The sequence below is a fragment of the Electrona antarctica genome, assembly GCF_951216825.1.
Source record: "Electrona antarctica genome assembly, chromosome: 21".
Classification (NCBI taxonomy): Eukaryota; Metazoa; Chordata; class Actinopteri; order Myctophiformes; family Myctophidae; genus Electrona; species Electrona antarctica.
The window spans coordinates 27,520,620-27,544,680 of record NC_136802.1 but is presented as its reverse complement, the minus strand read 5'-3'; the positions used below and the strand labels follow the sequence as shown (position 1 = coordinate 27,544,680).

Here is a 24,061-nt window from a genome sequence, read left to right as displayed (position 1 = left end):
GAAGAGCGAGGGATGCACAGAGGGGGGGAAGACAAGGGGTGACGGAGGTCGGGATGGATGGATGCGCAGTATAGACCTCGTTTACACTTGGCATTTAACATGCGTGTGTATTGAAATCCAATCTCTTTCCCACGCAGCAGCAGTGCACACTGCTGCTCTCGTCTCGTGCTCATACAGTATTTGCCTCACTCTAAAAAGCAGGCAAGCAGGTTTCATACCTGCCATCATTTGACAACCTTTGTAACCCATTAAAAGGTTAAAGTAAAAAAAGAAAAAACACCTTCAATATTTTATTTCTTTCATAAATAGAGAATCTTTCACTCAATAGGAACTGTTCCTGTCGCAAGTTGAGGATGTCATATATGTCCAGCCCTATGGAATATATGGAATGCACGTGCTAATAAAAAGTATTTAAATGTTGCTTTGATGCTCATATTTAAAAAAATATATTAGCATATGCATTCCATACATTCCATAGGGCTAGACCATATAGACATATGACGACCAGTGCGACCAGTTCCTATTGAGTGAAAATATTTAAATGTTTTTATTTATTTTTATTTTAGTTGTAGAGGGCGAGTATAATGTTTTAAGGCATATTTGTCTTTATCAGCCAGGGATCCTTTTAAGACCTGAGGCCGATTCTACAAAATGCCCTCTAAATCTTGAAAGTTCTCACACTTTCAAGGTTTTTCAAAACTGTTCATGTACAAGCTTGCAGGCCGTGAGCTTGGTATATCTGCTATTTTTGAATAGCAGATATACAAATATATATATATATATGCTCTCTTTCTTTGTCCCCAAGGAAATGAAGTTCCATCCCAAGGCTGTGAAGGCTATTAAGGGCCAGGTGGGAGCCCCCATGCCTGGCAAGGTCCTGGAGGTCAAGGTTGAAGTTGGCGCCAAGGTGAGGTTCCGTTCATGTCATTGACATACTGGTTCTGGGTCGTGTTTCACCACCAATTCCGAGAAAAACGCTGCTAAAGATCGTGCTTATAATGGAAGTGGAAGTGAAGGAACCATCTGTTTGATGGTTGCTTTCCTTATCCTGTTTGATATGTAAAGCTGTCATCATATAGAACACGTTAATTACAGATGTGACTACATACACATTGAATCATTTCAATGACCGACCACAGCGGAAGCGAGCGTTGCCTAGCTAGTAAGCTACTACTCTGTAGATATTAGCGAGATCCATAAATAACTCAAAAAGGCGTCAAAAAGGAGAGCGCCATTGAGAAATAGGATGTCAAAGGCAGGGAATGTTCAGCAGGGATTCTCGACCTTGTGGGCCGCGAGGGTATTTCGAGTGGGCCTCCAAATAATTGTAATGAATACATGCTAAGTCATTTAGAATGAAAGGTTCTTTAACACCTTGAAAAGTGAGTTTTCATTGTGATGCCGATAAATAGGAACTTTATACACTACGTTGATCCAATCCGGAACACAATTGATTCCTTGATCATTATGCTCTGAAGATGCACGCAGCCCACCCATTTGATCACTGTATTTACAAACCATTTGAGTCTACCATACCACCACTTGCTGGTTCAAGAACTTTATTTTAAAGAGTCATAGCAACGTTTCGGCCTTTCGGCCTTCTTCAGGCATAGTTTGAGAATAGGCTGACATTCATTAAATACACAACAGTAGGTTTAGACAACAAATAAAGTTCTTGAACCAGCAAGTGGCGGTGTGCGGGTCTCTCCTCCTTCCTCATAACGTTTGCTATACTGCCAGGACCTATACGCACCTGCTATAAAATTGAACCGGGTGTGCGGAAGTCATCCCTCGAATAAGTCTACCATACCAGCCGTGAGACATTATAGTTTAACCCATTTAGACCCGCGAGGCTGATTCTAAAAACAAATCTTCTAAATCAGAGAAGTTCTCTGAAAAAACAATGTTTCTATGCCAGTGGTTCTCAGCCTTTTTCATGTCAAGGACCCCCAGAATTATATGTATTTGGCCACCGACCCCCATCTGAAAATATGTTGTTCCAGGGACCTCCCAGAAACAAAGATGTGAGTTAAAAACGTTCGCTCTGAAAGAATATATATTCAAAGATTTGCGCCACATTTTCACGATATTTCAAAAATAGCAGATCTTCAAGCTCATAGTGCGGCACTCGGTGCCAAGCTATGAGCTTGTAGATCTGCTATTTTTCCAATAGCTAAATGCTTAAAACACCAAAAGGGGTTCCCGCCCAGAATGGGTTGACAATATGGCTCTTTTTCTCTACTGACTTCACCACCTTGTCTGGTGGTTTTTACACCCGAGAAGCCACATCATGTTGTGCGTTGATAAAATGCATGGCTACTGAGCTCAATATTAGCAATATTACTCTGTCACAGCAAGTGTCAAAGCCTCGGGACCAGATCAAATCCCCACCAGAGTCCTTAAGGAATGTAGTGCAGAGCTTGCAAGCCCCCTGTGTCGCCTCTTCAGTCGCTGTTTCTCAAGTGGAATCTTCCCAAGCCAATGGAAGATGGCCTCTGTTACACCGGTGCACAAGAAAGACTCCAAAGCTGACCCATCCAAATACCGCCCCATATCCCTGCTTTCAGTCATCAGCAAGGTTATGGAAGCAGTTGTGAACCAACAGCTACAGAGGTTTATTCTTAGGAACAACCTCATATCACACAGACAGTTTGGATTCAGACCAGGACACAGTACTGCTGCTGACCTCCTGAACATCTTAGGCCAGACGTGGAACAACTACCTGGACAAGAGTGAGGAAGTCTGTGTCATAGCCCTGGACATACAGGGGGCATTCGATAAGGTGTGGCATCACGGTCTGGTGGCTAAACTCTCCTCGAGAGGAGTGTCAGGTAAGCTGCTCCAATGGGTCCAAAGCTACCTATCGAACAGATCCATCAGAGTTGTCCTGTCAGGCCAGGCCTCAGAACCTTGTTCCATCAATGCCTCAGTACCACAGGGTTCTATCCTTGGTCCCCTCCTATTCTCCATCTTCATCGATGACCTGGTTGAAGTGTGTGAGAATGAACTCTACATGTACGCCGACGACTCAACTCTTTATGCACGCATAAGATCTCCAGCACACAGGGCTGAAGTGGAGGCTAGCCTGAACCGAGATCTCCACCAAATATCCACCTGGGGAGATCGATGGAAGACTACCTTCGAACCATCGAAGTGCAAGTTCATGACAATCTCACGAAAGAGGATCACAGCTGGACCTGCAATTCAATGGGCACCGACTGACCTCCACATATGAGCTTGACGTCCTGGGTGTCAAAATAGACCCCAAGCTGTCCTGGTCGAAACACCTGACCAAAATCTCCATCCGGGCCGGTCAGAAGTTGGCAGCACTGAGGAGAGTGGCCAGTAAACTCACCACCGAGAGCCGAGCAACGGTCTACAAGCTACAGGTCCGCAGTGTTATGGAGTACGCCTCACTCACGTGGATGAGTGCCCCACCAACACATCTTGGTCTGCTGGACAATATTCAGAGGAAGGCCCTCAAAATAATTGGAGTTGACCAGGACACTGCCAGTACAAGACTTTCCATCGACAGCCTTAGCCACAGAAGGCACGTTGCCGCCGCTACAGTCCTGTACAAAATGCACACCACCCACTGCCCTAAGGACCTCCAGGACATGCTCCCTCCACCTTACACCAGACGGCGAAACACCCGCCGATGCACAGCCACACCAGTACATGCTCTCGACCCCCCAGGCTCCAAAACACGGACATTGGACAGAACTTTTCTCCACACTGCTGTCCAGGTGTGGAACAGCCTACCAGAGCATGTGGTGGACTCCATCACAGACAATGGCCTTCAAGCCTTTAAACGCAGAGCTCACAGATATCTCCTGACCACCCCTCACACTTACTTGGCTATTGTTCACAATTGCATCTAATAAAAAAAAAAAAAAAAAAAAAAAGTTCATATTTGATATTTTACATTTCATTAAGAATAGAAAGGGGGGAAAAAAAAGGCCCAAACTCAAGTCGTACTATGTTCTCCCAGGACTCTGTGGTAAAAGTTCTGCCTGTAGCAATAATAATACCATCAAGTTTAACTTAATTTAAGCTGGCTTTTTAATGAAAATCGTCTCTACAGCTATAAGATCCTAAAACTAATAATGAACAAATGGCCAATCAAATGCACCTAAAGTATATTACATTTACGGTATAATATATCATTCAATGTGCTGTTCCCAGACCTGTGCATGCAGCCACGTGATCAATCTCTCCATACAATTTCACTTTGAACACAGCACCAGCCAAGCCAACTAATCATAGAGTTGTGCCACTGCATGTAGTTCTAGTAGGTCCCCCAGATAAATGATTGGGAGTTAGAAACCAAATGGACCCTTACAGGTGTACAAATGGAAACAAATGGACCGTTACGGGTCCATTTGGTTCCATTTGTACACGCTCAGAGTAGCATTGAGGAGTGCACAGAGTAAATTGGGTTGCCAGAGAAGAGTCTCTTTGGGCGTCCGTGGCCTGATACTTGCGGGTCCTTGAAATTAATTTAAAAAAAATCACTGGGTTTGTTACACTGCGCAAAAAGCATGGAATACGGATGTGTATATTACAGGAAACTCCTGTTAAACTTTCCAACAAACTCCGGTAAACTCCCGAATTGTACCATCACACCTGTATATTACCGTATATTAACTGTATATGCCCGCTAAACTTGAGGTTTACGGGCAAAATACAGTGCCCATAATTGCCCGTTAACTCCTCTTTTCACGCAGTGTTAGGCCAGTCAGTCTAAGCTAAAAAGGGGCTTGACCAAAATAAATTGCAATAGTAATCATTCAAGGTTTTTGAGTGGTGTAAACCACTCCTACAACTGGCTTTTTTGTGCAGAAAAAATGAGCATGGTTGCTATGTTCAAAATAATTTCTGACGTACTTAAATCACACCCGGGTGAACTGGATGACCGTAGCAACCATGCTCATTTTTTCTGCACAAAAAAAGCCAGTTGTGAAATCACATCCGGGTGTGATTTCATTACGTCAGACATTACGTCAGACCACAGCTGATCATGCTATATAAAACCTTACACCACTCAGTTCACACGGGTGTGATTTTTTATTATACTTAGGGTCATCCAAATAAATTTGTGAATGAAATATTTAGTGGATCGTGGTAAATTCAGGGGTTGAAAGTTGGCGTACCACCTATATATAAGGCAACATTTTCAAAATGTCATTATGCTTTAAATCGCGCGTGACGTGTCAAAATAAATTGCCATGAATTTACCATGATCCACTAATTATTTAATTGACACATTTTAATATGTTATTTGGATGACCCTATGGATCATTTAAAAAAAAAGATTACTATTGCACTTTCTTTTGGGTCAAACCCTAGATTGACTGGCCTTTGTACAATTCACCTGATCTCCTTACAGAGCTCATGTATGAACTATGAAGACAGTTTGTGTCTTTTCTCTTTCCCTTGCACTGACAGCTTGTGTTTTTATAATGGATGATATGGTCTGCTGACCTTTTCTAAGCGTCTGCAATACCCTTCATGATGCTTCTGCATTAGTCTGCGATCCTGTGGCTTTTGTAATTTTCCGCAGAATATTCAGTTTTTCCGCCCCCAAAGTCACATCGTCATGGAATCCGTTCTTTTCATGTCAAGGACCCCCAAATGTGTATTTGGCCGGAGACCCCCATTTGAAAATAATAGTTGTGCCAGCGACACCTATAAGAGAAGACTTTAGATTAGATTAGATTTTTGTACAGACTTACAACTGTCTGTGGGGAGATGACAATGGAGAGAGAAATCTATAAGAAATCCTTGTGGAATTAAACTGTTTATCATTTTTCCGGGTACACCCTGGAACCCCATCCATCAAATTCTAAAAGGGTCATTACCAATCACCAAAATGTACCCCAAAACAACCCCAAATAACACAAAAAAAGAGGAGTTAACGGGCAATTATGGGCACTGTATTTTGCCCGTAAACCCCAAGTTTAGCAGGCATATACAGTTAATATACGGTAATATACAGGTGTGATGGTACAATTCGGGAGTTTACCGGAGTTTGTTGGAAAGTTTAACGGGAGTTTCCTGTAATATACACATCCGTATTCCATGCTTTTTGCGCAGTGTAAGATACACAAAAGTAGTAACAGCAGTTACTAGTAGTAATAGTATAGTATTACTACTGTTGCTACTACTATCACTAATACAATCTCAATGCCATGGCCGCTCTCACACTGTGACGTTTTAACAATGTTTGGTCAGGTGGAGAAGGGACAGCCACTCTGCGTCCTGTCGGCCATGAAGATGGAGACAGTGGTCAACTCGCCGGTGAGCGGGACGGTGAAGGTTATCCACGCCCCGGTCGACTCCTCCCTGGAAGGAGACGACCTCATCATGGAGATCGAGGAGTAGAGAGAGAGAGACACAGGGAGAAATGGAGGAGGAGGAGGAGGAGAGTGAGGCTGTCTCATACTGGAAAACATGGACATGGAGAACGAGAGCTAGAGAAGAAGAAGAAGAAGAAGGTGCAAGCAGTGAAACAGCTCCTTTTAAACATTAATATAACAAAGCACAATAGGAATTCTCAACCTTGTGGTTTTTTTATTTTTTAACAAATCGCAGGTCTTTATGCCCCACGTTAATATCCATTCAATTATCTATATAGAGCGTCACAGTCCCGCCCCTACCATGGACCAGGAAATGAATCCCAATGCATTTTTCCCATAGACATTTCAAAAAGTATTTATTTAAAGACGGTTACGCCGCGGAGAAAGCCAACTCGAGTCGTGACAACTCATGACAACACAAACAATATTTTGGACCAAACAAATAATTACAAAGAAGAAAAACAACAAAAAAAGTGTTGTAACCTGCCGTTTTTTTCTTCTTTCTAATTATTTGTTCGGCCCAAATAATTGTGTTTGTTGTCATGATTTGTCACGACTCGAGTTGGCTTTTGTCCGCGGCGTAAACGTCTTTAAATAAATACTTTCTGAAATGTCTATGAGGAAAATGAACGGAGAATCATTTCCTGGTCCATGGTAGGGGGCGGGACTGCGAAGCTCTATTGTATTGCTGGACTGGAGTTGTGCAAGTTGTGCACTGTCAAACTACATGAAATTACCCAAATCCAAATAATTAAACTATTCAGCGTTTGGGGTAAATAAGGTTGAGGGTTCACAGTCACTCATGTTATGATGTCTTTATGATTCAAATGCTACTCTGCAACATTCCATGACTTAAAACAAAATTATCGTCTGATGTATGTTCTAATAGAAATCTAGCTAAACATAATGTGTAATATAAAGCTGTGTGATCTTTGCAATACGTGGCATGTGCAACATTGACTGCAGTTAACTAAAAGAAAGTGAGAGGTGATATTGTATTGATGACTGTATACCGACTGTTCTTGGTGATCATCAGCACAGACAGTAGGAAGTAGACGTGTGGATATATTCTTGTTTATGGACTATTTCACTTTGGTTCAACATCTAATTATCAAGCACACTGTCACTCACCCTCAGCAGTCGGCATGTGTGAACACTGGGCTGTGAAATTAATCACCCTGCACTCCAAAAAGGATTCACTCTCAGGTTCCACTTCTCTCTTCCTCCGCACACACTATACCTGCAATCAAATAATTGGGCACGTTTAACCCATTTAGGCCTGACGTCGAAATTAAAAAAAACGTTCACTCTGAAAGAATATATACCTATTCAAAGATTTGTGCCGCATTTTTACGATTTTTCAAAAAAAGCAGACCTACAAGTTCATAGCGCGCCACTCGGTGGCGCGCTATGAGCTTGTAGATCTGCTATTTTTTCAATAGCTAAAGTATAACAGAATGCTTGAAACACCAAAAGGGGTTAATTATTCCTGGAAATGGACAACAAACGGAGAGAAAAACGAAATAAAACAAATACACATTTTGATCACTGTCTTCTGTGTGTGTTGGAACTGTTTTCACTATCAAAGACCCGCGCAAACTCATTGAAATGACTGAGGGTAGACAGAGACTGACAACATTAGTGACAGTATAAACGGTATATTATTAGATCTAATTGGTATATATTATGCATTACAAATACATGCCTGGCCACTTGCCCCAAAGTGAAATATTTCTTTACTATCTCCTTCTGTATCTGGATAATGGAAGCTGCACGTGAGTTTTCGACGTTGATAATACAAACATGCTGGTTCTAATTCTCGTCATGCCATTTCAAATGTGTGTACTCATGCAAACTGCAGAAATTCTACAAGCTTCAACCTACGCAGGCCTTCATTCTACATTCATACATACGTGTAAACGCACCTGAATCGGATTCGTTTTTCCTTGTCGGATGTGTTTATACGTGTTGTGTTTAAAGGTACCATGAGATTACCCTGCCTAAATGCCATCCGTCAAAATCTTGACTCGGTTAATACCATTTTATACTTTTTTGCCGTTCGTATTCCTGCGATATGTATGTAAACGTATTCCACTCCACCATGACTGCAATACAAACTGCAATCCAAGTGCATGCGTCGGCCTGTGTGTATACAGTAAATGGCAGTATGGAGTATTGGAGGCACATGCTGTGGTTTCCACAAGCCCAAGCTCTGCTGATTAATTTATGAATTAACCGTCTGTCAAATGATGTGAAATTAGGCGGACTAATGAAGGACTCTAGAGATTCCCGCAAACAGCACTCGGCGGCTGTGGATTACAAATGTCACCCCTGTGTGTGTGTGTGTGTGTGTGTGTGTGTGTGTGTGTGTGTGTGTGTGTGTGTGTGTGTGTGTGTGTGTGTCCATCTGCTTGTACAGATAAGTAGTGAATGCAAACTTGTAATTGTGCGCGTACTGTAAGTAGGTGTGAGCATGTGATCCTCCACCTCCCCAAACGTTACTAAAAATATTCAACAAACGTTAAATATTCATACATATGTACGTACACACACAGAAGTACGAATGTATGAACACACACAGAAGTGCAACAATATTTTCGCCGACACTCCGAGAGTGCCTCCCTGTGAAAAGAACGCCACCACGCTGGATGTGTTGACAGACAGGTCCCCATGGCAACAGCAGCACACGACAGATCTTAACATCTTAATTATGTGGTGACCTCGCTATGTCGTCGCTGTCAAGTTAATGTTGTCAAACACTCAATTAACTTTGCACAGATTGTTGTGCGATTTGGCCTCGGCCACAAACTGTCATTTAATGCACGAGAATCATCATAGGCCAGATTGAATGTTGTTCCTATACCGGGGGCAAATGGGAGCGATGGACAAGCAAGGAAACTGGATGTGAGGTCGCACGTCATTTGGGTCCATTATAGGCTACCAGAGTGTAGCCTGGTTAATAAACCAGACCGAATCAGCCGTTGGCAAAAAAAAGTTGCCGCGACAGTGTTGTGTGATATTAGTCTGGCTTATTAGCCAGGCTAACCAGAGTGGTCTCTTTGAAATAGTGAAGTATGAACGTATTGAGACTTGCTTTGTTTGGCCTCTGTTAGACGTTGATTATAACTACTGTCCCAATACCTCTACACATTTGATTTGCATTGACTCATTTTTTTTGTCTTAAATCTTTCCTTCCAGAAGCCTCATTTTTTTGTCTTAAATCTTTCCTTCCAGAAGACTAATTTTATTTTGTCTTAAATCTTTCCTTCCATGTTTTCGTTCCATTAACAGTTAGAATGAGAGCAATTATGTAATTATGCAATGATGTAAAAAAAATGCTGACAGGCCACGTCTACTGTAGGTAAGAGCCTATTTTAGAAGGGGAAACGCTGATGCTTCCGCATTGTACATTTGCATATATGCGAGTTATTATAGTTTCTAAGGTGTTCCACGATAATGTAACAGGTTTGAGGTTTGTAAGAGTGAGTGTTTTTGAAAAGCTATTGCACAGTTCCTCTCTGATCTGAGTTGAGTGCCCACTACCCTCCTCCCCTCCCTTCTCTCCTATCCTCACCTCTCCTCTCCTCTCTGCCATCTACTCACTGTGTACATTTGCACATCTACGATCATAGCATAAAGTTGCGCTATAATGCAAACTGTGTTGTTGTCGAGTGTTTCTCTGTAATGTCTTAGCCAGCAGTAAATCTGACATTCAATGCGTGCTTGTGACAATGTACTGTACTGATGTTTAGTGTCTGGAAAATAATATAGCATAAATAAAGCAGGGGGGGGAAACGCATAGCCACCACCGCTGGAAAATGTGATTTGCTTTCGGAGGTGAGGATATAATGTTGACCTATTCTTTTAGCTTGTGCATTCTATAGACCATCAGGGGAGAACATTACAATAAAGTCTGTGACATTTGGTTTTTATTTCCTTTCAATTCCTTTTTTTCTTTTTTCTTTTAAATTGTTAAACTGTTTTTTCTCTTCAGATTTAGTTGTGGTGACTGAGATGTATAATGCCTTTGGTGCGGTTTTCATTCTTCCTTTGTTTTAATACCATCAGAGATTCATTGAGGATGTTTATTTAGACTTAAAACGTGTTAGTTTGGCTTTTTTTGTTTTGTCTCACCTTAGTGGCAGAATCTAAATTTACTTTGGTAGTTTACATGCAATAATAAGCCGTCTTTCATTAAGGATTTGAAAGTCCTTATGAGAAATAAATGTTTGGTGAGAGTGCACAAAAAAGGGAAACAAAATGGCATCTAATTGTAATTGTTCTTGACCTTACAAATAAAGTTAATCATAACTGTGTGTTCGTGTGTACTGCATATCCATTCCCTACAATCTGCATAGGCCTGACTTTTGACCAGGGGTTATACAGCTTAGAGTCCCAAAAGAGAACTTTGTTATCTCCCCGGTACCCAAACTTATAAAAGGTACATTATGAATGAACTACCTGAACCTTATTTCAAATAAAATAGCAAAGTTTAACATACAAATATATGCGTCATTTAATCAGTCCACCTAAAATAATGGGATATTAACCCGATTTCCTTATTTCCTAGTTCAGTATGTCCCAATGTACCTTTATGTACTGTATGTACCCTTACAGGGAGTCATTTTTTACTGTGTCCCAATCATAGATCTATTCAAAGAACAGCAATGTCAAAATGATTCCAGGGGGCTGGAAGTTCAACTCCACAGAGAATACCCAGAGTGCACTGTATAAATAATTGAAGAACTTTGGTCATTCTTCTCAATGGCTGGAATAACAGCTGCTAGTGGGTCTTCTACCGGGTTGGTTTAAAACATGAAAACTATTTAATTTGGGAGGATATTATGAGTCCTTAAAGGCCGGTACACACTGCAAGATTTTTTTGATTTTTTTATTATCGTTCACGACGTACCCTGTCAGACTGTCCGATTAAAATCGAATGAATCCTTGCCGTTTATTTATCTTGAGACTGGTCACACTGCACGTTTTTCACATAACCCGACGTATTGACGCCGGGAAAAAATATTGTGTAAAAACGGGGGAGGGGGCGATAACCTCGCGGGGGGTGGGGGTGGCGCGCTGGCGTGCGGGGGCGGGGGGTGGCGCGCTTAGAGTATATATGGTGGCGCGTCACCTGGCGGAGAAGGCTCAGAATGGCACTGGGTGTGATGCTAGCGTTGCATCTGAAAAGACGAGGAAGAAGAAGAAAACAAAAAAAAGGAAAATCTGGACACGTTGCTGGATGACCATGAAACGGAGAGGAAAATACGGCATGTCCATTCTTCAAAGAGAACTTGAGGTGAATGTTAATTAATGTGTCTTTTTGTTTTAGCTCTGGTCCATCCATGTGTTGATATAGTTATCCACGAACTTGATAGTTGTCCAGTAGCCTCATCATGCTAAACTAGCCATGCGAAACAAGACTTTCAGGGCTGTGAAGACACATTTAGCTCTGGTCCATATAGTGACTATAGCCAAGGGAAGTCCTGGCTATGGAATGTGTCTTATCATAGCCCTGAAACAATACGAGCGTCATGTTTCGGCGTTCCGCATGGCTAGTCTTGTCACTGCTTTAGCATGATGAGGCTAACCATCAATTTCGTGGATCAACCTCCTTCTTTATACTCTATGCTATCAACACATGGATGTCAGCGTATGTAGGTGAAACTTTAGCCAGCCAGAATGATAAATTAAGTATGAACGTCGACAGATGTACATACATTTTTACGATTCTGGCTAGCTGCATGCTTATTAGGAACCCATCCCATGTTCCCTTTCTAAATGCTCAACATTTCTAACAACTTTAGGGTAGGCTACTCAAAATGTCCTGGTCTACATTCTGGGATTTATATGAAATGCCAGTTCTGCCATCATATGAAGAATAAGGTCATAGCTAAACATCGATACAGCCTCATTGCAGTGCATGCAAGAATTTCTAAATATAAACCTCCCTTCAGTCCCTTGTTACCAATTACAATTGATTGACCAATGTTATACACAACCCACACCAGAGGGAGTGCAACAAACCATATGCAACCCAGCAAGGAACAATGGACTCAATTATTTTTGCTCCTATGCCACCAAAATGTGGAACGCCCTACCAACAGTCATTAAGACATGCAAATCCCTTGACTCCTTCAAAACCGCTCTCAAAGGGCACCTACGGATGGCTGCAATTCGAAACTGGCCCCTGTAAAATCTGAATCCTCCTATTCAGATCCCCTCACTGTATGTTTCTTTCCCTTTTTACCTCTATGATGAATTCCTGTTCTGTTCTTTTGCTATAGAAGTGTCTATTTGTATGTCTCTAAATGGTTTGATGAATTGAACAAGGTGGACCCTCTTGTAAACAAGTGTAATGCATTATTGGGTCGTCCACTCAGTTAACAGTCTTTGTATTGTGTTGTGCGAAATGTACTGTAATTCTGCAAACTGTTAATAAATATTTAAATCAAAGTCACACAACTGACCGTGGGTATAATATTTCTCATTGTTTTTTTTTCTCTCATTAATCTACAGCACGGTGACAGGAGGGGTTTCCGTGAATTTCTCCGGATGAAAGTGGACGCCTTCAATGATCTGCTGCAAAAGGTGGAGCCAATCATAAGCAAGATGGACACACAGATGAGGAGCGCCATCAGTGCTAGACAGCGGCTGTCAGTCACGCTCCGTTTTCTTGCTACTGGTAAAGAGTGCATTTTCCAAACATTGTGAATTGTTCAAAAAAATGTTTTGTTTCTGACATACATTTTTATTCTCTGTACTGTAGGCGAGTCATTCAGGTCTCTGAGTTTTCAGTACCGGATGGGCCGAAGCACTGTGGGTGAGATCGTTCTAGAGACTTGTGAAGCCCTATATGAGGTGCTAAAAGAAGAGCATTTGAAGGTATGACTTGTTTAGTGCTCATATTACTGCTACCCATCAGTTAATTCAATAACAAATTTTAGGCCTGACGTCGAAATTCAAAAAATGTCTTCTAAATCCTGACAGTTTCTGAAATGCCTCCATGTTTCTATATCAGTGGTGCTCAATATTTCATGTCAAGGACCCCAGAAACTATATGTAATTGGCCACCGACCCCCATCTGAAAATATGTTGTTCCAGGGACCTTCCCAGAAGCAAAGATTTGAGTTAAAACGTTCGCTTTGAAAGAATGTATATTTGCACTACATTTTCACGATTTTTCAAAAACAGCAGACCTGCAATCTCATAGCACTCGGTGCCACGTAAAAATCTTCGCTGAGCTCGCATTCTGAGCTGGCTGGCTTGCCAGGCCGGCTGGTTCTGTTGCTGCAAGGCAGGGCGGGGCAGACCGGGCCAGGCAGACAGAGAGCCAGGCAGACAGAGCTGACTAACCCTAACCCTTGGCTGCCTCGGCCGGCCTACCTGCATGCCTGCTTGCTTGCTTGCATGCTTGCCTGTCTCGTCCTGCCTGCCTGTCTGCCTGATTTCAAGGTCAATGTCATTTATACTGGTCAAGGTCATTTATATGGTGAAGGTCATTTATACAGGTCAAGGTAATTTATACTGGTGAAGGTCATCTATGCTGGTGAAGGTAATTTACTAGTCTTATGAAGGTCATTTATAAGACTAGTACTGGTCAGACTAGCGGTCTGCATTTGCTTGTGAACCTGCACTTTTGGCACACAGTAAGTGGAAACACACTCTGAAGTTTTTTCTACTTTTTCTTGCTTTATTTGTACTATCTGTTTGTCTTAATTGTCTTCTGTCTGTGTTTCTTAAACTGAACAAAGAGAGTAGGACTAATTGCAATCAATTGAGCTATCAATAACAGCCCACTTGATCTCTTAGCTCCTCCTTCACTTTTGAAGAAAAACTCTCCACCTCCTATATAGGTAGCTCAGTTTCAGAGACAGTCTGACTAGCGGTCTGACTCTGCATTTGCTTGTGAACCTGCACTTTTGGCACACAGTAAGTGGAAACACACTCCGAACGTTTTTTCTACTTTTTCTTCCTTTACACTTCTGAGCTTTCTTAGCTCCTTTCCTTTCCCCACACTTAGACCCTGACCCATGGCTGGTTGAATCTCTTCATCGAACAAATCACACAGGCTGACTAATATAGCCTAGTGTCCAATCCAAAGACCCGGACATCCAGACACATCCAGCGAAGGAGGCCGCCTCCTAGGGTTTTGTATCAACTTACTTCCTACTTCCTATTATTACTATTATTATGTTATAATTATTAGTTGTATTTATTATTATTATTACTCTATTATTATTATCATATCTGTTTATAATGTGCTTTCCCACCGTCCCTATACTGTCCTCCTCATGTCGCCCTAGACACTACCTCTACCGTCACAGAGATCCCTCAAATCTCATCTATCCAGCTCGTTCACCCAGTCACCACATTGTGGTGGAGGGAGGCCTATGGAACTGCCACGCAGCTACCAAGAAGAATATGCCTGAATTCATTTCAGGCCAAGCCTCCCTCAGGTCTCTGCATTTCCTTGCTCTGACTGAAACCTGGATTACCCCAGATAACACTGCAACCCCGGCCGCCCTCTGTTTCTCACAAGTTTACCCACACCCCTCGCCCAACAGGTGCAGGGGGTGGTACAGGACTACTAATGTCCCCCAAATGGAATTTCCGTGTCTTAAATATCTCTCACCTTTCTCTGTCCACATTTGAATTCCATGCTATCTCAATATCACAACCAGTCCCCCTCACCCTCATTGTGCTCTATCGCCGCCAGGAACTCTAGGGAACTTCCTGGAAGAACTAGATTCTCTGATCAGCTCGTTTCCGGAGGATGGCACCCCACTGATCCTACTGGGTGATTTCAACCTACCTACAGCAGATAAGTATCTTCCCGTTACATCCCTTCTGGCCTCATTTGACCTCTCCCTATCTCCCTCCCCTCCCACTCACAAGGCTGGTAATGTTTTGGACCTGGTGTTCTCCAGAGCCTGCTCTCCCTCTACACTCTCTGTTACACCCTTAATTAGGTCTGACCACCACTTCATAATCTTCTCCCTCTCTCTCTCCACCCTCCCGCCTAAACCTACTAACCCTCCGAACGTCACCACCCGACGCAATCTCAAGTCCCTAAACCCCTCCTCCCTCTCATCCTCTATTCTCTCCTCTCTACCCTCCCTGGAGTCCTTCCTCTCTCTCTCACCTGACTCTGCAACCTCATCCTTCCTCTCCTCTATCTCATCTGCATTCGACAAACACTGCCCCCTCTCATCCAGGCCAGCTCGCTCATGTCCACCGGCCCCCTGGTTATCTGAAACTCTCAGATCTGAACGAACACCTCTAAGGACAGCGAAAAGGAAGTGGCGCAAGACAAAGCTACCTGATGACCTCTCCCACTTTCACTCACTCCTTTCTGCCTTCTCCCTCTCACTAACCACTGCTAAAACCTCTTTCTACCACACCAAAATCCAATCCTGTACTTCTAATCTAACCAAGGAAGCTCTTCTCCACTTTCTCCTCCCTCCTTAAGCCCCCTCCCCCCCACTCAACCTTCATCCCTCACTGCTGATGTTTTTGTCAACTACTTCGAGAAGGTTGATGATATCAGCAGCTCCTTCCCCCCCCCCCCCCCCCCTCCCCCATAAAGTGGCATCTGACTCAACCAACACTAACCCCAACATACCATGCATGTCCTCCTTCTCTCCTCTTTCCCCAGACGAGGTCCTACAACTAGTGACTTCCACTAGACCTACCACCTGTCCTCTCGACCCGGTCCCGTCTCCAATCTTCCAGACCATCACACCTGATCTGCTCCCCTTCACATCACCTCCATCATCAACACCTCAGTAACCTCAGGCTGCGTCCCATCTGCCCTCAAGTCAGCCAGAGTAACACCACTCCTCAAGAAACCAACCCTTGACCCCTCAGATTTGACACAGTGAACCACCAGCTGCTCCTAGACACCCTAGCGGATCTAGGCGGGACAGCACTAAAGTGGTTCTCTTCCTATCTCACCGACCGGACCTACCAGGTCTCTCGGAGGGCATACTCCTCCGAGAGACTTGAAAAAAAGTTGAAAAGTGAAAGGCTATAGTCCATGGTCTCGGACGGCATACTATAGTATGTTTTTCACCATTTCGGAGGTCATTTATACTGGTCAAGGTAATTTATACTGGTCAAGGTCATTTACTAGTCTTACGAAGGTCATTTATACTGGTCAAGGTCATTTACTAGTCTTACGAAGGTCATTTATACTGGTCAAGGTCATTTACTAGTCTTTTGAAGGTCATTTATAATGGTCACGGTCATTTATACTGTTCAAGGTAATTTAAACTGGTGAAGGTAATTTACTAGTCTTATGAAGGTCATTTATACTGGTCAAGGTAATTTAACGGTGCGCTTTAGTGCGCGATTCTTCATCATTGTTGAGGATTTGAAAGAAAGGTGAAAAGCGAAAGGCTATAGTCCATGGTCTCGGAGGGCATACAATAGTGTGCCACTTTTTGCATGATTTTTGAGGAGTTAAAGGTGAAAAGCGAAAGGCTGTAGTCCATGGTCTCGGAGGGCTTACTATAGTATGTCGTGTTTCACCATTTCGAAGGTCATTTATACTGGTGATAGCTTGGTCCCAATTCGTCCAAAAGCAACAAGATCGTGCACTTAATGACAAGTGTTTGATTTTCATACTGGTGTGCATATGGTTATATAACATAATGACCATCCCTAACGCCATGCCAAAATTGAAGAACTTGTCATGAAGTGCACGATTATAACTAATTGGGCCCCACGAATTGGGACCCAGCTATGAAGGTCATTCATGAAGGTAATTTATACTTGTCAAGGTCATTTATACTGCTCAAGGTCATTTATACTGGTGATAGCTTGGTCCCAATTCGTCCAAAAGCAACAAGATCGTGCACTTAATGACAAGTGTTTGATTTTCATACTGGTGTGCATATGGTTATATAACATAATGACCATCCCTAACGCCATGCCAAAATTGAAGAACTTGTCATGAAGTGCACGATTATAACTAATTGGGACCCACGAATTGGGACCCAGCTATGAAGGTCATTTATACTGGTCAAGGTCATTTACTAGTCTAGTCTTTTTAGATTACTTTGTCCTATTTGCCTTTTTTTTTTTTTACTATTGATGTCTTCTGCACTGAATTGTACTGTATTGTATTCCACTATATTCTGCCTTGTGAAGCACTTTGGTACAATGAGAGTTGTTTTTAAATGTGCTATATAAATAAATTTGATTTGATTTTGAAGGTCATTTATAATGGTCACAGTCATTTATACTGTTCAAGGTAATTTAAACTGGTGAAGGTAATTTACTAGTCTTATGAAGGTCATTTATACTGGTCAAGGTAATTTAACGGTGCGCTTTAGTGCGCGATTCTTCATCATTGTTGAGGATTTGAAAGAAAGGTGAAAAGCGAAAGGCCATAGTCCATGGTCTCGGAGGGCATACAATAGTGTGCCACTTTTTGCATTATTTTTGAGGATTTGAAAAGGGTGAAAAGCGAAAGGCTGTAGTCCATGGTCTCGGAGGGCTTACTATAGTATGTCGTGTTTCACCATTTCGAAGGACCTGTAAATTACAACAAAACAAACTAAGGCACTGGTGTGGTACTCCTGGTTTTCCAGAACGGGGTTCAAGTCCCTGCAGTGCTCTGCTCAATGTGTTGTATTTACATGGTTTATTTTAATGTTCTGCTCATTGTGTTGCCTTTTCATAGATGATAGATGATAACCCCCAGGTCACGCTTTCGTCACACTTTTTCTCTGAGTGATTTTCGTCTTTTTTTCAAATCCTCAAATGATGAAAAACTGCATGTTTGCCTGAAAAGGAATCTTTGAAATGTTTCATAGTTTTAGAAATAGTGCTTTTAAATTTGAGAAATTCAGAATGGGGGTCAATGGCAGATTTTGGCAAGTAAAGATTTGAGTGGGGTTTGAACCCACAATCTCCAGATCATGCAGCCAGTGTGCAAAGTCACTGATCTACTTGCTACCTGCCACAACACAGTCTGCTGTTCCCTTTTAGTACAACATTGATACAAAAATAAAATAACAGGAGATTTGTCTATTGTTTCTTTTGCTGTTTATCTCTAGACGTTTGAATGTTTATGAACCACAATGGAAACGAGTGTAGTGTCTTGCCATTATTTGTCGTATATTGAGTGTCCAGGAAGCACTTTTGCATAAATGATTGGAGAGGCCAGGCATGTCCTTATTTCTGTATCACTTTATTTAAGGACAAAGCTTAGTTACCAAATTCATGATCAGTCCATTCCAGAGCCATCCTAGAGCAGTCCCATCATAGCAGTCCCCGATCTCATCTGGAACCTGGCTATAGATCTCACTCTGACTGACTCTGTTCTCAACTGACCTCTCTGACTGGATTCTGTGGATTCTCCTCTGATTCTGGATCTCCGCACATTTGAGACCCTCTTTATAATTCTCCCAAATAGTGCACGTAGGGTGTGCACCCCAAAGCCCTTGTATGTGTGTACGCACGTGCATGTGCGTCCCCAAATGTGTCACTGATCTACTTGCTACCTGCCACAACACAGTCTGCTGTTCCCTTTGAGTACAACATTGATACAAAAATAAAATACATAAAATAACAGGAGATTTGTCTATTGTTTCTTTTGCTGTTTATCTCTAGACGTTCGAATGTTTATGAACCACAATGGAAACAAGTCTCTGGCTCTTCTGTCATTATCTACTCAGCCTTTTAAGAACAGCATGCACAGTGGCTCACTGGGTACAGAGCCTGCCTGGGAATCAGGAGGCTGCAGGTTCAAGTCCTGGCTCTCACATAGTGTCCCAAAATCATGAAAATATGACAAAATATATTATGCCGTCCCAAACCATGGACTATAGTATGTCGTTCTTTCATGATTTTCATATTTTTTTCAAATAGTCCAAAATCACGAAAAACGACATGCTATAGTATGCCGTCCGAAGCCATGAACTAGTATGTCGTTTTTTCATGATTTTCATCTTTTTTTCAAATAGTCCAAAATCACGAAAAACGACATGTAGTATGCCGTCCGAAAAAAATTATAACTTTGGCATGCTACTAGTCCTACATACTTACACCTAGAATCCCCATTCAAACCTATTTAGGTTCATCTTACGGTGGACATCTTTGAAATGTTTCATCGTTTTAGAAATATAGTGCTTTTAAATTTGAGAAATTCAGAATGGGGGTCAATGGCAGATTTTGGCAAGTAAAGATTTGAGTGGGGTTTGAACCCACAATCTCCAGATCATGCAGCCAGTGTGTGCTAAGTCACTGATCTACCTGCCACAATGCAGTCTGCTGTTCCCTTTGAGTACAACATTGATACAAAATAAAATACAAAGAATAAAATAACAGGAGATTTGTCTATTGTTTCTTTTGCTGTTGTTTATCTCTAGACGTTTGAATGTTTATGAACCACAGACAGCCCTGTGATTACACCTTTAATACATGAAGCATACAGCCCTGTGATTACACCTTTAATACATGAAGCATACAGCCCTGTGATTACACCTTTAATACATGAAGGAGACAGCCCTGTGATTACACCTTTAATACATGAAGCAGACAACCCTGTGATTACACCTTTAATACATGAAGCAGACAGCCCTGTGATTACACCTTTAATACATGAAGCAGACAGCCCTGTGATTAAACCTTTAATTATAATGCATGAAGCAGACAGCTCTGTGATTACACCTTCAGCATTACACTGCAATCACGCTGTGGCTACCTTTTTATTCACAATGCAAAGTATATCAATGCAAATATATCATGGTGTAGTCTAGCTCTGGTCCATAGCTCTAATATATCATGGTGTAGTCTAGCTCTGATCCATAGCTCTAATATATCATGGTGTAGTCTAGCTCTGGTCCATAGCTCTAATATATCATGGTGTGGTCTAGCTCTGGTCCATAGCTCTAATATATCATGGTGTGGTCTAGCTCTGGTCCATAGCTCTAATATATAGTGTAGTCTAGCTCTGGTCCATAGCTCTAATGCCCATTAGAGCTATGGACCAGAGCTAGCTGTATAGTCAGCACAGTAGATTCATATTTCAATCGATCTGGGATGTTAACAATGTGCCAAACTGTGTTCAATTAATTGCCTCTTCTGCTACATTAAACAGCAGTGAGCATGTTGACATGAATAGCTTAGTTAAATCATCTGTGTTATAATTAATGGGTTTGATTGATTGATTGATTAAATTAATATTTTATTAGACAAAAATGTAAAACAGTACAAGTCCCGTCAAAACAAAATAATTCACATGCAAGTAAAGGCATGGTGTTGCAAAGCAAAAAAAGCACTGGTAGTAATATGTACTATCCAAGCTTCTGCTGGATATAGGGTTCGAAGCCCTACAGCGCTGTGACCTGCTGACTGCCTCACCTTAGTCCTGTTGTATGTTTACATTCAATATGAAATGCACTATTTCACTAGAGTGTACAGATGCTGTGTTCAGATTACCACACCTGAAACCCACTTTTAATATATTGTAGGCTAATACATCATTTGCATGAAAATGTTAATTGTCATATCAATATTTACAGCACCCAGACAGCTCTGTAATTACATTGATTGATTGATTGATTGATTGAAATATGTATTAACAGTTTGCAGAATTACAGTACATTTCAAGCACAACTCAATACAAAAACTGTTAACTGTGAGTGGACGACACCATAAAGCATTACACTCGTTTACAAGAGGGTCCACCTTGTTCAATTCATCAAAACATTTAGAGACGTACAAATAGACACTTCTAGTTAGCCTGTAGTTAGCCTGTTACGGCCCTTTAAAATTGGCTCGAACACCAAGGACCATGACATAATAAGGACACGAAGTCAGGTTAAAAGTTTACCAAAAATATAACAAATGTATTTAAAATTGGGCAATAAATAGACACTGAACCCCAACCAAGCCAGGAATACAACACACAAGAACACTCTGAATAGCTGAATAAATAATGGGGTTAACGTAATGCCGAAAACAATAATAAATATAGCTGCAAGCAGCGATAAGGCGGGACCAAGAAAGAAGACAATACGCAATAAGAACAATATGCACAAATAAGACTCACGAGCTGAGTTGTTAGTACCTGGATTTGAACACACAACCTTGTGGTCCGAAGGCAAGAGCTCTACTGACTGAGCTACACAGAGACATCAGTCACTACATTGTAAACAGGAAAATCAGTGTTTTGGATAATAGTGTGTGTCCTGGTTATGTTTCGCTGTAGTTTCTCACATACAAACTTCTCTTCAACTGGGATTTCGGATAATGGTCCATACATTGCGTGTAGAATGTTTCATGCAAATTGCTCAAAAAACCAGGCAGAAAATCAGGTATAAGCATTCTTCAAACTGCTCAAAATGGCGGAAAATCTGAGGGTGTGACAGATGTGTTCCCCATGAGTCAAGGAACATGTGGAAACAAGTGCCATGAATTTTGGCCAAACGAGGCATGAGTTAAGCCTGTTCAAAGGTTTCATCTTCAAAAAATTGCTATAGCGCCCCCCTTTGGCCAATTGGAGTAAGACTGCTTTCAGTGCTATTTGGCATGACCCTCTACCATACTGTAAAGTGTAATAAGCAAATGACGCTTCATGTAGGTATTAGGTGCAGAAGAAGTAGTTTCACAAAACAGCAATTTTCATTGGCTCATAAAAACTTCATTTTTTCACTTAACAAAAATGTGCTACGATTATTTGTCTGTATAGGTCCAAAGTTCAAGTGTAGAAGTTTTCGTGCATTTTTATCAAAGATCCTGGGAGCAGATACATTTGAACTGTTTTTCATATAATTCAAAATGGCGGGCGATCTAAAGGTCAGAAGTCAAAAGTTGTTCGGCATGAGGAGACACATATGTGTATCAAAGTGTCATTGCCAACGGTCAAACGGTTCATGAGCTATGCACGTTCAAAGTTAGCATTTTCAATTGAGCGCTATAGCGCCACCATTTGGCCAATCGTCATGGGCTTCGCATAGTCACCGTTTGGCATGGCCCTCTACCAGACTACCGCGTTTCGCAAAAAACGACTGCACGGTTCAGTCAGAACAGCTATTTTTGGTGGAAGAAGGAGAAGAAGAATAAACACAAAAACAATAAGTGACCAAAGTCACTGCGTGACAGTAACTGAAAGTAAAGAAGCGCAGCAGAACACAAGGGAACACAACTTTTCATGTTGGGTGTTTGAGAGACAATGAGCTGCTCTCCACAGCTCCTCTTTATAGCCTGCTACTAATCACTCAATCAGGGAACAGCTGACACAGGGTGTGGCAGCCAGAGTCATCAGGTGATTGACAGGTGTCTGTTTAGACCAGCAGAGGTCAGCAATATCACAGGCACTACAACAGAAAGACAGAGTAACATTAATGAACAGAATAGACAGATAGAGTATGAGTAGAGAGAGTATAGAGTATATAGTGTGCCAGCACAGAACACCATGCGTTGATGCCATGTGTGCATATGTGCAAGCACCTAACATAGCCAAAGAACAGAACAGGAATTCATCATAAAGGAGGTAAAAAGGGAAAAGAAACATATACAGTGAGGGGGAAAAGGGGGTGGGTGGGTGGCTGGGATTCCGATTTCACGGGGGCCAGTTTCAAATTGCAGCCGTCCGTAGGTGCCCTTTGAGAGCGGTTTTGAAGGAGTCAAGGGATTCGCATGTCTTAATGACATTTTGGTGTACTCCCTTTACACACACACAAAAAGAGTAGCAAATTATAACATAACAGCTCATCCTTTTCTTGTTTGTCTAACCCCCTCCTGTTTTCTACTTTATTGGAATAGCCGGCATTTAAAACTATCTGTTTCCCTCCCTTCTATTTGGGAGACACTTTGATCTAATGCAGTGTTTTCCAAACTGTGGGTCTCACTCAACAGTAAAACAGTAAACAAGCCAACATACTGTACAGTTTAAGTCATGACTGTACTTTTCAAGTCTTTTTTTTAATTTATTTGATACTTTATTTAGTAGTTGTTTATCCCATTTAGACTTGAGGACGATTCTACAAATGTCTTCTAAGAAGCTTCACATCTGGATTTGTTCTTTTTCATTTATTGTCTCCACCAGGCCGAAGGCATGGGGAGAGAGTATGTTTTGCACTCCGTCCGTGTGTGTGTCCGTCCGTCCTTCCTTCCGTCCGTCTGTGTACAGCTAATCTCCGGCACCGTTAACCCGGCCGATGCCAAACTTTGCACACACACTCCCTGGATGCCAACGATGAACCTCTGCCCCACATTTTCCAGAACGGCCAGTTATAGCGCCACCATGAGGCAGCTTTTCACATTTTTTACCTACAACTGCACCGATCTGCGTGAAACGTTGCATGCACACTCCCTAGAGGCCAAGGACAAACCTTTGACCTGCATTTTCCGCATCTGCCTTTTATAGCGCCACCAGGAGGCCGACTTTTGTAAAACACATTTTTTGATATTACTCCTCCAGATTCTGTCCAAAAATCTCACAAATCGTTACACAGTATCTCTATGGTCATGTGCTCAAGTCGGATCTGTCCGATATTTCATATTCCATCCTAATTGGCTATAATTGGCTTTCACAGTTTGCAAGATTGCCCCGTTTTGAACAATAGCCTCAAATCATGAACGCAGCATGCAATTTACGTGAAATCTTTCACACTTTTTCTTACTAGGCTGAGGACTATATCCCACCCTTTTCACATTGGCCTGTTATAGCGCCACCAACAGGTTGA

General features: G+C 41.9%; 2 protein-coding genes across 4 annotated transcripts in view; both read left to right on the top strand.

Annotated features, from left to right (window-relative positions):
* pcxb (pyruvate carboxylase b) overlaps positions 1-10,675 on the top strand; it is a gene marked incomplete at its 5' end in the record, with an annotated part of 155,315 nt that extends 144,640 nt beyond the window's left edge. Inside the window, 2 exons of the mRNA XM_079491305.1 lie at positions 806-907; positions 6,235-10,675. Coding sequence (XP_079347431.1) covers positions 806-907; positions 6,235-6,384 — 252 coding nt within the window. The 3' untranslated portion in view covers positions 6,385-10,675. The remainder of the gene's footprint in view (positions 1-805; positions 908-6,234) is intronic.
* An 843-nt stretch (positions 10,676-11,518) lies between these two features.
* LOC306914167 (uncharacterized protein) lies at positions 11,519-17,639 on the top strand. Of its 3 annotated transcripts, none has more exons than XR_013788657.1 (5): positions 11,519-11,658; positions 12,879-13,044; positions 13,129-13,244; positions 14,121-14,291; positions 14,383-17,639. XR_013788657.1 is itself a non-coding variant. In XM_079491112.1 (4 exons), the coding sequence occupies exons 1-4, from the start codon at positions 11,602-11,604 to the stop codon at positions 14,437-14,439; spliced, it is 396 nt and encodes a 131-aa protein (XP_079347238.1). In that variant the 5' UTR covers positions 11,525-11,601; the 3' UTR covers positions 14,440-17,639. The 3 variants fall into 3 exon arrangements, 1 of the variants encoding a protein (XP_079347238.1); XR_013788658.1 differs by having other exon boundaries at positions 14,114-14,291; XM_079491112.1 differs by lacking the exon at positions 14,121-14,291 and having other exon boundaries at positions 11,525-11,658.
* The last annotated feature ends 6,422 nt before the right edge of the window (positions 17,640-24,061 follow it).

Excerpts from the sequence above, each read along its gene's own strand:
- LOC306914167 (XM_079491112.1), top strand. The coding sequence starts at position 11,602 with ATGACCATGAAACGGAGAGGAAAATACGGCATGTCCATTCTTCAAAGA. Across the intron at positions 13,045-13,128 it reads GCTCCGTTTTCTTGCTACTG|GCGAGTCATTCAGGTCTCTG; the intron begins GTAAAGAGTGCA and ends TCTGTACTGTAG. Across the intron at positions 13,245-14,382 it reads TAAAAGAAGAGCATTTGAAG|ACCCTGACCCATGGCTGGTT; the intron begins GTATGACTTGTT and ends CCCCACACTTAG.